The sequence below is a fragment of the Enoplosus armatus genome, chromosome 11 (assembly GCF_043641665.1).
Source record: "Enoplosus armatus isolate fEnoArm2 chromosome 11, fEnoArm2.hap1, whole genome shotgun sequence".
Lineage (NCBI taxonomy): Eukaryota > Metazoa > Chordata > Actinopteri > Centrarchiformes > Enoplosidae > Enoplosus > Enoplosus armatus.
In genome coordinates, this window is record NC_092190.1 from 11,815,357 (window position 1) to 11,830,647 (window position 15,291).

The following is a 15,291-nucleotide window of genomic DNA, read 5'->3' on the forward strand; positions in this document are numbered from 1 at the left end:
AATCAATATTTTGATTTCCAAAAGTCCAAGTGAAAGTGATTTCCAATTTGCACATCCATTCACAAAATTTGAATCTTTTTTTGTAAAATCTAGGCAATCTGGGCCACCTGCACACGAGAGGCTCTCCTGCCAGGGAACAGCCACCAGCTGTGGCTTCTGAGGGGCCTTTGTGTGAATGGGTGAATGAGACTGAGCTTTGGGAACCGTGAAGGTTGAAAAGTGCTATATAAGTGAGATAATTTACTATTCATTTAACCGTAATATTTCTCCTCAGCCATGTATTTCAAATAGTAAACACTTAATATGAATTAACCAGGTGCGTTTTGGAGCAGCAGCTGGAGACTCAGAGGTAACCTTTTACTGCTGAGCCAAACGGAACACCGGCTCAAGTTGGTTAAAGTCACTGCTCACACACGTGCAGGAGAGAGGGAGACAGCGGTGTACGGCACGCACTCTCACGCTTCACACAGCTGGTTCAGTGTTTCATGTACAAAGTGATAGATGTAAACGAAGCTCTCAGTGTCTTTGTTAGAGTTTGACTAACTGTAAAAGAACAGATGATAAAGTGTGTGTAGCGATCAGTTTGTGGACCGAAGGAAGCGTGCGTAGAACTGATCATAAAGGACAGTCAACATGTTTCATTTCACTGATCAGAAGAACAATTGGCAAGGTGTGGTGTTGAACCTGCATCATAATACATCCTAACTTTGTAGGCCAACTAATAAGATCTGCATGTGTTGTGCTTTTCAAAACGGAGATGAGCTACCTTATCTCTTTTTTTAATATAATAATTCTTGGCTGAACTAAAATAGATTTATGGAGTAAGAAAAAGAAAAAAATTGAATAGGAGAGGGGCTCTCCTACTCTCCCAAAAAACCCTAACCATTCAGCAAAAAAAAAAAAGAAAATTACAACCCCAGCCTCCCTTTTATTCCCCACCCTCCCCAATAATAATCGTACAGTGCCGAAGTTCTACAGTAACAGCTTCGCAGCAAGTTGAGAAGTTTAAAAACAGGACTAGCTGTATGTCAGTCACAACTTTGGTTTGGGCATTTCAGTCAAAGTGTAGTCAAAGTCTTCATGTTGTTCACGTCAAACAGAATACCTAAATGTATTCGTTTTCTGAAACAGTTTTACATTAAAAAAAATCCATTAAACTTTAAGATTAGATTCTTAGAGATGTGCCTTCTCCATATGATTCTTTGCACACATTATCAGTGCAATATATGCCAACTAATAGAGTGCTTTGATGACCTCACCATTTTACTCTTTCTGTGTTTACTTCACTCTCCGGTAACCACACACTTACCCAGACCTGACTGTAGTGCTGATAGCGCACCACAAGTTCACTGTTGGCAGGTAACACTTACATCACGTGTTCATTTTGTAAGACATATTGACTGCAGAAGCAGATATGGCATCTCTGAAAATATCAGATCCTTCTCTGGCTGGGGATGTAACACTCCATTGCTATGTTTAGATGGAATTGTCTGTCTTCAAGCTTCACAGGTGGCCTGCATGCAAAAGGTGCTGCCTCCCTCCTCTTCAGCATGGTGCTGGCAGACACTAAAGTTCATCACGCTGGTTGTCTACTGTGCAGATGGAGGTGGGAAATGTTGGAAAGAAATAATGAAAATGAGCACAGTGGTGAGAATTTGGCCAAGAAAAAGGTTGATCATACAAGAGTAGAATAGATGACGTTTCTGTCTTATAAAAACAGGCAAACCTTGTCGACACAGAGAATAAACAGTGCTTTTCTTTGTTAACCTTTTTTATGTTGCGAGGGAGAGGGAGTCTGTTTCTGCGTTGCTGTGTCTTCCTGTTCCTGGACCCGTCTCAGCAGCTGTTTTATCTCATTGTCGTATTCAACCCACTCAGGCACAATCCTCGCTGCAGCCGTCAGCTTGGGCTCCTTGGTCTTTGGGTTATTGCACTGCAGCAGAAAAGCAGACAATACACATCACTCACGCCACCAGGGCCACTTTCTCCCAACAAGTCACACTGTCATTCCCAGCACTGTCTGTGGCAGGCATTTCAACCTAATTTGATTTCCAATTCTGTTAAAAGGACATTAGCCCATGTCTTGTGTCTGAATTACCAAGTGGTGTCCTATACCACAATGAGACAATGCTTCCTATTCCAGTCTACTGGAGCCCGTCCAGTAATTCTCTAAATGAGTTTAGGAGACTATAGGATTGCTCCTCAGTTGTCTCCAAAATACCAAGTGCCTCACGGACATTAGTGGCTGGGAATATGCTCCTGCTTTTCAGTGCTGCAGTTCACTTTTATAACCAACAAAGCTGAAAATATGGTGTAAAAAAGTGCTGTATAAATACTTTTTCAATTATCAGCATGTTTCAACACGCACAAAGATTAAAACACAGAAGACAAAAGGGAATTATCCGATTTCATTATCTAAATAAAAGGAACAATTAGATTTGATGATGAATTATTTATAGTAGTAATTCCCAGGTATGCCAGTTAGCTTTCCCTACATTACGGATTAGTATTCCACAGTCCGACCTTATTGGTCTGGGACTCACCAGGTCTATAGTCTTAGCTGTGACTTTGGAGGAGTCATCACACCACGTCTCACACCACAGCCACTCCTGTGGGAGAGACTTGATGACCACCTGGTGGATCATGTTGTTAGGAAGATCCTAAAAATATCATAAAACAAAACATTAGGGTGCATTACAAATATGATATATGAACAAAGTATAGTAGATGCTAAAAAGAACAAACTCTGCATCATATAATGCACTGATGTCATCTCTGAGTTACATACCTGGTCCAGATTGGACAGACTGTTGGGGTCTTGGCTCAGGGCTTGGTACTGGCCTCGCAATCTGTCCCCAGCTGCAATCTTTCGAAACTTCTTTAAATCTACTACATACAGAGCGCTGGTTGAAATATAGGACAGAGAGAAGACAGTGAGCAGGTGTGAGAAAACCATTTCCTGAAAGGGAAAGCCCATAGGAATGACTTCATAAAAACAAAAACAATGACTCAATAAAGATAAATACCCCAGGCACTTACAGATAATTGCATCTAATGTGGCATGTTAATAAACCCAATGGTGTAGACCGTGTAGTTTCACTTATCACTTATTAGATTTAAGTCTGCCAGAGGATATTCACTACCTTATGCGTTCCCTGGCCTCACTGATGCTCGCTGCTTTTGTCCTGCCTCACAGAGCTTAACAGAACACTGGCATGCAGTCAAATCACTGTGGTTTTCTGACTTTTCTTTTTCCATCCTCATCAGCAAGTGGCAAAGTGGAAAGTTCTGCTCTCTCTGTTCAGCGACCTGATTAGTCATCACATTGACAGAGAGAGAACACCCGGCCAGCAAGGAGCCAAACTTTTTATTTCATTCCTAGTGCTTGATTTAATATGTACTGTATACAAAAATCAGACACTAAAAAGAATTGCAACTATAATTGGTGGGGTCCAATCACCATGGAAACTGGATGAAGACAGTACTGTAGTGTAGCCACAATTTTTTATTTTTGAAAATTCAAATGGTAATATGGCAGAATTCAATAGGATTTGATTTTGTCTTGCGCAAATTAATCTGGGGAAACTAATTTTACTTTTCTGACAAATCACATAAACTGTGCTCTTATAGAGCCCGAGTAGGGTGAGATTTTAAAACTACGTGAAAGGTTTAGCTTTCTTTTGGACTTACAGTTTCTGATAAACTGAAGGAAGCAGAACAACAAAGTCAACTACAGCACTTCCAGCTTCTAAACAAGACTATAAAATACAGTTCCTTTTCCTTCTCAGTAATATTTGGGACTTGGGAAGAATAAAAAAACCCACACTCTTGCAGAATAATGAATAATTCCTCTAGATGATTTACTGAATCGAAGCCAAAATGTACAGGCAAAGTGAAAGATGTGTTTTCATTTTCATGATTGTGAGACAACTACTGTATTTTGCAGTATGGTCTATTTCAGACTTTTATTTATTTGTAACTCCTTTCATTCTGCTTTGCAAAGTACAGACGCAAGTCATGAAAGTCCCCAACTAAATAAAAATGGGTGAATGGGCTACAAGGAAGACATGGCTGTAAAGCACAATGTTCTGAATACTAATATTTTAAAATGCATGGATTTATTCTGCCGCCTATCTTGCCAGAAGTAGTTACCTTCATTTTCCCTAAAAATGACAATAGGGTGAAAGATATAGGGAAAGGGATTATGGTGTTATTCTACAGCGTATATGATTGAACATGAGGTAAAGTATCAGAAGTGCTTTCCAGGCATTAACCCATAAGAACCCAGACCCATGTCCCCTCAAAGGACAATTATGGGGAATACACCACAGACCAAGTGGACCACATTGAAGACATTTCTGATGTTTTTTTTTTTTACTACCTCTTAATGTCAAAGATCTGTGATGTTACATACACGTTACATTGGGCGTTTATGGTAAATTTACTTGTTTTATTGTTTTATATTAATTTGTTCAAGAAACATGGTCAAAACAGGTTGACTGTATACAGGACACACTATTAAAGCATTAGAATCGTTAAATGGGTTTTAACTTACCTTCAATATCAAAATACAGGCTTTTTGAAATTAGTTGCTTCCTTCACTTGTGTTTACATGTCACACCACCATTTTGAAAAGGTCCCGACCTGCCACAGTCACATGACTGTGACATGACCACCACACCAGGATGTTTTGTATATGTCTCTTAGGGACTTAATGAGTTAAGATCAAGCACAAAGCTGTATAAGGAAGATTCTGGGGCCTTTGAAGTGTGTGTTACACTGGTGTCACCATGGGTTCTTATGGGATAAAATGGTAAATTATCTCACTTATATAGCACTTTTCAACCTTCTAGGTTCCCAAAGCGCTTTATAGCTAAGTCTCATTCACCCATTCACTCACACATTCACACACTAATGGCGACCGAGCTGCCGCGCAAAGTGCTGGTCTCCATCGGGAGCAACTTAGGGTTCAGTGTCTTGCTCAAGGACACTTCCACATGACGGGGGGAGCCGGGGATCGAACGCCCAAATCGCTCTAACCAGCTTTACCTCCCGAGCGACAGTGCTAACTACTGCGCCACCATGCCACCCAAAACAGTTTGTGCTGCTATATTCCATTTCACAGATTTTTAAAGGAAGTATACCTGATGTGATATTTCCTGCGTCCTAGATGTGAAGCCCAATAGCCAGTTTTCCAGAAGCGATAGCCTTCCATCTCTCTGCGGCTATCACAAAACGGTGTGTAGCCATAGGGAGCGCCCTCCAGGTCTAAATCCCTCAACTCCTTCAGATCTGCCCGAACTATCTGTGAGGAAAAGCAAGGACGTCGGTAAGTACAGAGAGGACCTACGACACTTCACTGGTGTTCAAAATCTCATCCAATCTTCACACCAGCGCTGGGACTGATATAGACGAGTCTCTCACTTTCAGCCACACACTTACACGTAGCTCTTTCCCTATGTCAGTTCAATTTGATCCTCACCTGGTCGGCATCCACAAAGATGATCTTGTCCACAGCCAAAGGAAACAGAACATCCAGGAAGAGGATCTTGTATCCCCAGATAATGCGCTGCTTCTCAGTCTGCTGGTGGAGCCAACGGGGCCACTTGTACTGTACCAATTCATACTGAAAGCCATACGACTCTGCCATGTGAGAGATGGTCTCCTAACCACACCAAAAACAAACACGAGAGGTTAAATAAACCAAACACAAGAACACATTTTTGAGTGACAAAACATTTAAGAAATGTGCAAAATTGTGTTAACAATCAAGTGGAAAGCCTCACATAAATCCACAAGGCGCAAGAGAGTACTACACTGTAGGATATTTGCAGTGGTGTACTGTAGTCATAGGAACATGGTTTCATTAGAGAAAAATATGATTACCTGTTGGGGCAACTACAGTATGTCACAAACAAAATTAGTGAGGATTCAGCAGAACATGTAAATTCCATAATGACAGATAACATATTGCTACATTTTGCCCGGTAGAAAACAGATAATGCTATGTTACGAGCATAAAAAGGCAGATAAGGCAGAGTAATTCTCATAGAGAAGCAGTTGGACAGCTGTATTCAGAGATATTCCACTCTTTTGGCATGAAAACGCCTGTTAGTCAAATCATAATGCAAAGCTGAAGATAACAGTGGTATAATATATATAGTGCAAGACATCTGGATATATTATATAAATAAACCTGTATCCACTAAAGGTGACATTAGCGTAAAAAATGCTAACTGTTTTGCTGCTTCACCCCCTTCCAGACATTTCTGCTATATTTGTCACTCAACATGTCACAGAGGGCACTGAATGTATATATTGAAAATCTGAGATTTAACACCGACCACAACAAAGGAGGAATCAACCCACAGATCTTTTCTTTGCTTAGTATAAATAAATCTCTACAAAATGTTTGTATGGAGTCATGAAGTGATGGAAGCACCTTGAAAGATGGGGAGAGATAATTCTTGAGGAACCAGAACTTGACAGGTGTTTTGGTATGCTGAAGGACAGACAGCATCATTATTCTGAAACAGGCAGAAAGAGTGGATCAGGGATCAGGGATCGGGGTTAAAAGGAATGTAAAGTGTACGGCCTGAAAAGTAAGTGTGTGAATGAGTGTTTGTGAACTGAGAGTAACCCACCTCAGAAAGCGTTCATACAGATGGCCCGAGGCTACAGAAAATATGTTTAGAACATCCTCTTTCTTCTTCTCTCCTTCATCCTTCTTGGAGCTGCCACCAGTGATGCTGTAAATGACACCATAATACTTGAGTCTCTTGTGTTTTGATTGATGCATGTTTTTCATATAGTGACAGTAAATCAGAACTACGCCAGTAGAAACCATGCTTCTGTAGAGGCAGCAGAAAACATTTTTAAAACATATCATGTAATACCGTGCAGCAAATAAACAAAAATCAAGGAAATGGCAATGTTCTGGAAAGCCATGATTTTGACGTAATTTTAACAGCAGCTCAGTTCTCCTGCTGGCACTTCTCTAGAGAACTTCAATAATTGGTGATAGAACAGACACACTTTTATACCCCTTATAGCTAATAGAGATGATATGAAGTAAAGAATCTAAACTGACTTAACAGCGAACAAGAGATGCACTGTTAAGTTTTAAATGGGAGCATTATGTCAAGGGATCTAAGTTTTTGATACCAGTAGAGATGAAAAAAAAAAAAACACACCAGGCACCATTTTGAAAATGCATTGTCATACATTATAGTTAATTGTGTTAGGGGTTGGTTACAATCATGCCCAATCACATCAGCTCCTCTCATCCCCTCTAAAAGCAGTCCTCTCCCCAGCATGACGTACTAACAGTTCAGTTATGGTGCAAAAGGTCTGGAGGAGCTTATATACTAATATTCTCCAGTGGGAAGGGCAGAGTTGTAGGTAAATGTACAGCAGCCCATTCTGTTTCCCTTTTAACTCACATTTAATACATTAAGTCTTGTGGTCATCATGTTTTCGGCACATTTCTTGGGATTTTATTTATGATATTCCACACTATCCACATCCAGTTATAAATAACATTAAGAGTAGTAATGTATTACAGTATAATCAATAAATAAAGGTCAGAATTTTTAACAAACTTGTAAGTGAATATTTGGATGCATTCAATAAGAGTGGACCAAATGCAAAAACAATGTTGCTAATAATTCATTTGAAAAATGTCTGTTTAAGCCTTTATGTGGTGCCATAATTTAACCAAAACATGAATAGTCATGACTCTGCTCGAACACATCACGTCGCTATTAAAAACAAGATGCTCCAGGTGTCATTTTGCCAGAGCCGCAGACACACACGGCTGTTGCCCTGGTAACCTGGTGTTACTGGATGAGGATAGAGAGAAAGAACTGGTGAGAATGGATCGTCCTGAGGGCTTTAAGTGATTAGAGGACAGAGAAGTTTAAATTTACATTTTTTTTAATGAAACTGAATGATCTGTATATATGTGTGTGTGTGTGTGTGTGTGTGTGTGTGTCCCGAGGATGTTACCATCTCAAACCCAGTTCATTTGCACTACATAAACTAAATGAGTTGCAACACTTAGGCAACATCGGTTGATTGTTAGAAAATATATTGTCCCGCATTTTGATAATCTATCAGTCAGTTTCTTAAAAGAGTAATATGGGTGTGTTTTAACTAAATAAAGTGAGGAAAATAGCAGTGCACAGTGCACTTTTGACATGGTCCAAACACACTGGAGGCAGACAACATGAAATGATGGTATATTGTGGAGGCTCTCCTCCCACTGTGGTGTGCGGCGAGCCGCCTAAATACTAAACCAGCAAACTCATTGTGCCTGAGGAAAAACGTATAGCCCAAAGCATTACCTTACACGACTTGCCTGCGCAAAAATAGTGCCTTTCAAATCAGTTCATGTCCACCTTTCAGACTTAATTAAACTACGGATTTACGAAGTATGTGTACTGTATGTATTAACAGTACATGTAACTATTAAATCAAAATTTGAAAATGTAGGTTACCAACTAGATTAACTAGACTGTCTTTATGTTGAGATACCAGCACAGACGAGAGAAAAATCCAAAGGACATTCTCCACACTTCTGAACACAGCAACATACCCTAACCACTATTGAAGAGCAGTGGCTCATGATGCAAGGCACATTTAGCGGACAAAAATCAGGACTTGTGCTGGAGGGTAGATGTGTCTGTAGTCAAACTGTGTGTCCTTGTCAGCAACAGACTGCTGATGAGGGAAGGACTGTCTCTCCCACACTCAATCACAACTACAGCCTCGGCCCCGAGGCCCCAGGAAGACACCAGTGAGTGAGAGGGAGGTGTGAAGGGAGGGGAGGGAGCATACTGTTTGTCTCTACGTGTCCTCTAAAACCAACTCTGACACACATAAAGAGACTGACTGGTAAGCAAGTCGCATCCATACAACACAAACTCAATGAAGGCCCAGGACGCTGAGTAACTTTTTGTTTTTACCATTTCATAATAATTTATTGTCTGTCTTTCTGAAAACATTTGGTGCATTTCTATGCTCCCTCTAGATGAGTGGTTGGCTTCTGGGGAGTCACCACACATCAGTAGGGTCTGGGGATACCGACTGCCTGCCATGACTAAGCCAGCCGTTATGAAGGGCCTCCAGCATTACAGTGGGGCCCCCCTAGATAAGCAGCTTTAGAGGGTCAGGTGAGAGCCCGTTTGGCTGACTCACTCGAGATAATCTGGACCTCTGGAATGATCAACAAAGCTCTGGGTAAATCCTGAGCAGGGGACAGCACTAACCAGACAAAAGTCTACTTCTGTTTTTCCTCCAACTCTGTAGACTGAGCAGAATCATTCTCAAACATCTGTGTGGAGATCATACAAAGAAGTAAAGATTATGGTGAGATGTGTGCCAATTAGGACTGCAACTAACAAGTATTTTCATTATTGATTAATCTGTCAATAATTGCCATAATTAATCGTTTAGTCTGAAAACAAAACAATGTGAAAAATTCGCACCACTATTTCCATGAACCCTAAGCGACACCTTCAAATTCCTTATTTTGTCCAACCAACAGTTCAAAACCCAAACACTCTTCATTTACTATCATAAACGACAACAAAAAGCAGCAAATCCTTACATTAAGAAGCTGGCACCAGCAAACGTTTTACATTTTTGCTTGAAAATTGACTGAAAGATTTATTGATTATCAAAATGGTTGGCATCTAATTTTCTTTCGATCGAATCATCGATTAATCAATTAATCGTTGCTGCTCTAGTGCCAATGAGCATAAAAAAAGACCATCAGACAGATAGTTGATGTATAGTACATATGTAATGTAAAGCATGGCTCTAATTTGCACCATATTTTCCCATGTTTTCCATTATTTATAGGGCCATTTTTCATGTATGATTAACGGACAGTCGAAAAATGAATCCCCAAACCACCCAAAACAGTAACAAAGCTAAAAAAAAGACCACCAGAGTAAATGCACTATTAACCCATTTTGCCCCACTGGCAACAATTGTTGCCGAAGTATATCACTGTCATTTTCTATTCACAATAAAAAATCTCAAAGGTTCTAATGCATCTTTTTCCACTTATATGCTAGTAGACAACTTAGACTAAGGTTTTGATTTACAAAAAATTATTTCCAAGTGCTTCCTGTCACATAACATCACCTGCTTCCTGCTCCTTCCGGCTGAAGACATGGCGGATGCAAATCCTCCCGGAAAGAGGTAATTTTCATAGATTTCTTATGATTTTCCCCCCAAACATATTTATTATTATTTAATCATTGAAGTCTCTAGAGTAACCCTCCCCCAAAAAATTGTACCTGGGATAAATATTTTTTTGTTCATGGGCTTGTTTCTGTGAGTGGCAACAAAAGTTGCCAGTGGGCACATAGCTTGTCGCTAACTAAAGGAAAACACTGTCTGCAGGATTGCTCATAATTTACTTATTTTAAATTGTAGAATGATGCACAATGGCTCTTTTTAGTCCTCTTAGAATACTCTTCCTAGCTAAATAAATTCACAGGTATTCAAGGCCTGTGTCTATAGGATTTTGATACCGTACCATACATCATTTTCTTGCTAGCTGCTAAGCGATCTTTCTTTGTTAGCTAACATTAGGTTGTGTTTCACTGAGGTAAAACATTTTTTGATGTGCAGTTGGAGGTGCACTTTTCTTGACACACAAGTACTTACCATAGCCAATGCCCACACCTAAAACGCCCCCCCCCCCCCCACCACCTCTACACCCCTGCCACAAATCCCCCTTTTCCCTCTGGTATACTATGTATGTAAGCAATTTTCATAAAATAACATAGGTCAAAATAAAAATTAATCATGTATGTTGTCCTTTCCTTAGGTACAACATGGCAGAGGTCCTGGCCATGCTGCAGGACTCAAACTGTGGCGGACAGAGGTCCTGGCCCTGCAACACTGGCAGCAGGTGCAAGCGATGCAAGCAATGTGACGGACGCACACTGTGTAGAACATGAATGAAAGGTAACGGAATGTATGGGAAGAAATACGTCTTTAGAGATTTTATTTCCACCAACTTGTTCCCACCCTTGTTTGGCAGTTTTTCGATTGGCAGTGTGAATTCAATGTTTCAAACCTTTTGTTGTTATGTTTTAACCTGTTGGACATTGTTTTTATATTATACAGACTTGGTCTGAGGTGTAAATCTGTTACAAAAGTTATTTATGAATAAAGAAACCAGTTCAAATTGTTTGATGTTTTGAATTTTATACAGGGGGAACCAAGGTTTGAACCATGATCGTTAGCTACCTTCCTGGGATGATAATATCCATTGGTATCCATTTACAGTTTTACTTTTTTTCTTTTGTTTTACACCCCCCACCCCCCCTCCACCTATTTGTTATTATTTATTATTACAATATTATTAATTTGTTATTACTATATTATTATTATTTCTATATTATTATTAGGTGACATTTGACCTAGTGACAAGCTGTGTGACTACTGGCAACAATTGTTGCCGGTCATAAAAATGCAATTTTCTTCAAAACAAAGTACAAAATGGAAGAAATAAATACATAACATGATTCAGAGGGACCCAACTGATAAAATTATATGCGTTACAACTCCGAAAAAAATTTGGGCACAAATGGGACAAATCTGGGTTCAACACTGGTCATGGCAACGAGTATACAGAGTACAGTAGTGAAAAACAAGACACAGGACATACATGGGTAAGCATCACCACACTGAGAGCAACTGATTTCAGTCAGGAATGAAGGAAAGTGATTGCAAAATATTTTCCAAGTCATACATGGTTTGAGTTATTGTTTGTTAATAATTAATCGGCAAAGTTGTAATCATGAAGAAAATATTTTGCCAAAACATTTGTCTATCAAAGGAAAAAAAAAAACTATGTGTAATTAAAAAAAGAAAAAAAAGAAAAATCACCCCTTCATTCGTTCCCCACCTACATACACTTTACCCACACAGCACACCTTGATAGATAAAGCAAAACTACAATCAGTTTCTCCACCATGGAATTCAGTTCATCTTCTGAGCTATCTGGTCAGCATAAATACTGCAGCATACATACTGAGCCCCAGCATGTACAAAGCCACAGACAAAACAATTGTTATCTTTCCTCAAATCTCAGACAGTAAAAACGTAGCAAATACACGTTATAGAGCTTACCCTAACTATCATCTGGGTTGAGTTTGGAAAAATATTAGTAGCAAAGGTCCCATCTAACACTCTCCAAGGTCCTATGACTACTGGGGGAGAAGTGGCTTTTACAGCACCCTCCACCTAAAATCTAAGTAACTCCCTCAGGTAACACAGCCGCTGATGCTCTCTCACACCCTTATGTTTCTGATTTCTAAGCACAGCATAAAAGGACACTGAACCCTCAATGTTCTCCCGGCTGAGAGTAGCAAGAATAGATAACTTCCCTTCATCTTCCTCCCAATCAGAGACAAAGAAGAGAGCAAGAGAGAAAGCACAAAAGAAAGAAGGAGAGCATGGAAGAAAGAATAGGAATGAAACCTATTTTCACTCAGCCTCATTATGGCGCTATAGAGATAAAGATCTCTTTAAAGATGAGAGAATTTTTAACTGTCACTTAGACTTACTGATGCTTACTGATGCATGGATCCACCTCACTAATTCTTCAGAGGTGTTGGACCAACAAATGGCCTTCAGTCCCGCCCTTTACAACAAACCCTTCATAGCATTCTGAGGTTACAAATGAAGTAATGGGTATAAAAACATCTTTATTCTCATATCAGCAATATTTTGTAAGATCACTGCTCAAGGTCTACACAACATCTTTGCTGAACACTTTTGCAAACCATGCTCTATTATTGTGCCGTACAGTCTTTTCAAAATGTATTTTTCTGGGACCAACATTCAGATCCTGTGAAAAACCACTCTGTTCTATAAGCGAGAACAAATATTTCCTTGTGAATATTCAACTGTCAAATAAACAAATATCTTTTAAACATTTTGTATCATCTGTTGCTCAGACTATATTATATTTGGTGGTTTTCAACAGTGTTTTCTTTCGATTACTCCTCATTTCCAAACCTGAGCTGAGACCAGCTGCCTTTACTGGGTGTTAATAGGACTGAGTGGATCTGTTATGGTTACACTCTCCAGAGCATGTTTATTTAAGGTGGACTGGTTGGACAGAATATTTAAGCACAGTACAGGATATATGGTTAGACTTTTTTGCTCAACATGATGAGTTGCTTCTAAGTCTTGATATTTATGTACCCTTGTTTTGCAAAGAGGATATGCTGGAATCGTGCCAAAAGAAAGAACTCTCCTCTCTACAAATACGGTCAAATTTATGCAAATTTTAGATTCATACATCACAAGCGCTTAAGGAGAAATTATCCCTCTTGAAACCATCTTATTCAACCTTTTTGAGTATTTTTATTCCTCAAAAGCATACCGTGGGAAATGGTCATAAGATTACATTTAATTGTAAATCTTTTAATCCATCTACCCAAACACTTTCAGCTTTTTATCTGGTCCTGGTCACAGCAGAGGCAGGCTATACAAGGTATCCCAATTGTCGTTCTCCCCAATGACATCCTAAAGCTCCTAACAGCAGATGCCAAGGCCAGGAGGGATTTACAATCCCTTCAGCTTGTGCTGGGTCTGCCTTGGGGTGTCCTCCCAGTTGGACAAGCCTAGAATACCTCAACAGGAAGTGTCCAGGAAGCATCCTGATCAGACAGCCGAACCACCTAAATTCAGTCCTTTCAACGTCCCTGAGGTGAGCCCACCATGTACACACTTGATCTATTGCAGACACAGCTCTTACTGCAATTACACAAGGACTTGATGGCTTGTAGTAACAGCTAGGCAGACCCAGTATCCCTTAAATGACATGTAGACTGGATGAGTAAACTCCCAAGACCCCTCTTATATCATTGCAAGAGTACAGAGCTGGTCCACTGTTTCATGACCAGGACAGAGTCTGCACTGCCGCTAACCCTAACCCTAACAATTAGTTTCCAGCACCCTGGCATTGATGGGGAGTCCCCTATAGCCCAAAAGCCTTCCTCCTTTAGCTTCATGGCTTCCTACACTGCTGGAGTCCTCCCAAGGAGTTCCAGCAGTTGCAATTTAACTACAAAGTCAACAATCCATCTGTGGTCTAAGGTCTTCAGATGCAAGGTATACTTGAACATGGCGTTTGTTACAAATAGTCCATACCTAACACACAAGTTCAATAACAAAAACAACACTCTGGAGTGCCTAGGTGGTGCCCTCTCTAGGGCCTCAACCAGGGACTCCAACAAGGCCAAGTACTCTAAACCCCTGTTCAGCACATAGGCACAAAACCCTGTACAAGTGTTCCTCCTGCTCTCCAGGGAAAACTCCCACACAGTTTCTTAGCCAAAGACTCAACAGTATCCCCAGTATCAAGCTGGCTCATCTCACCTTGGGCAACTCCAGAAAGGGGGACAGTCCAGCCGCAATTCAAGAACATGGTTCCAGAACTTGTGTTGACAGGGAGCTCAAGCTCTGGAAAATATAGCTAATTGGTACTGCTCTACCTATCTGTACTAGTTCTGGTTCCTTCCCCACCAGACAGGTGACAATTTACGTTCCAAGAACCAGTTTTTGTAGCCAAGGGAACGCACGCTAAGGCCCCCCTTTGATTCGATCACAGCACAGCTGATGATAAATCCAAGAGCACAGTTCTTGAGTTTCAGAGACAATATTTGAATTCACCTTGCAGTTTTAAAACACAGTGTATATATGGCTGTATGCATGTGTGTACAGTATATTATGTTTTATGCATGGACACGTACATGTATACAGGCGACTATACTACCTGTAGCGAAATTTACCACATAATAAATAAATGCAAAAAAATATGAAAATGTACATACATTTAAACAAACCTCTACAGTATCACATCCTGTTAGAATATATTATTACCTCATTAAGTCACTCTCATTACAAGTGTAGCGCAGCACTTGAAAGCAACCAATAAACACTGCATGCTGATGAGTATGACAAGAAAGTTTCAGGTGCTAAATGAGTTGCAGCAGCACTGCCTACCTTTTCTCAAAAGTGCTCCAAACACTTCACACAGCAAGCATTAAGTGAGGAGACAGGGTCACACAGTTAGGAAGTGTTGGGGGAAACACACAAATGCACACACACACATACCTACAGAAGCACATATTTTTTGCAAGACTAGATCTTACAGCATAATATTGCAGTCTGGATCGAGGGGAGGAATAAGATCTCCTGAAAAGGCAATGTATAATTGACAAACAGACATCAGCAAACCCACCAATCAATGAGCTC

The 15,291-nt window shown here is 40.1% G+C and overlaps 1 protein-coding gene across 1 annotated transcript in view; it reads right to left on the reverse strand.

The window, feature by feature from the left end:
• Positions 1 to 1,566: 1,566 nt before the first annotated feature.
• Positions 1,567 to 15,291, reverse strand: part of uggt2 (UDP-glucose glycoprotein glucosyltransferase 2) — a 37,073-nt gene continuing 23,348 nt past the window's right edge. Inside the window, exons 32-40 of the mRNA XM_070914493.1 lie at positions 15,040 to 15,063; positions 6,645 to 6,749; positions 6,443 to 6,527; positions 5,483 to 5,665; positions 5,145 to 5,305; positions 2,789 to 2,903; positions 2,544 to 2,660; positions 1,768 to 1,933; positions 1,567 to 1,592 (exon numbers count right to left, since the gene is read on the reverse strand). Coding sequence (XP_070770594.1) covers positions 1,567 to 1,592; positions 1,768 to 1,933; positions 2,544 to 2,660; positions 2,789 to 2,903; positions 5,145 to 5,305; positions 5,483 to 5,665; positions 6,443 to 6,527; positions 6,645 to 6,749; positions 15,040 to 15,063 — 982 coding nt within the window. The remainder of the gene's footprint in view (positions 1,593 to 1,767; positions 1,934 to 2,543; positions 2,661 to 2,788; positions 2,904 to 5,144; positions 5,306 to 5,482; positions 5,666 to 6,442; positions 6,528 to 6,644; positions 6,750 to 15,039; positions 15,064 to 15,291) is intronic.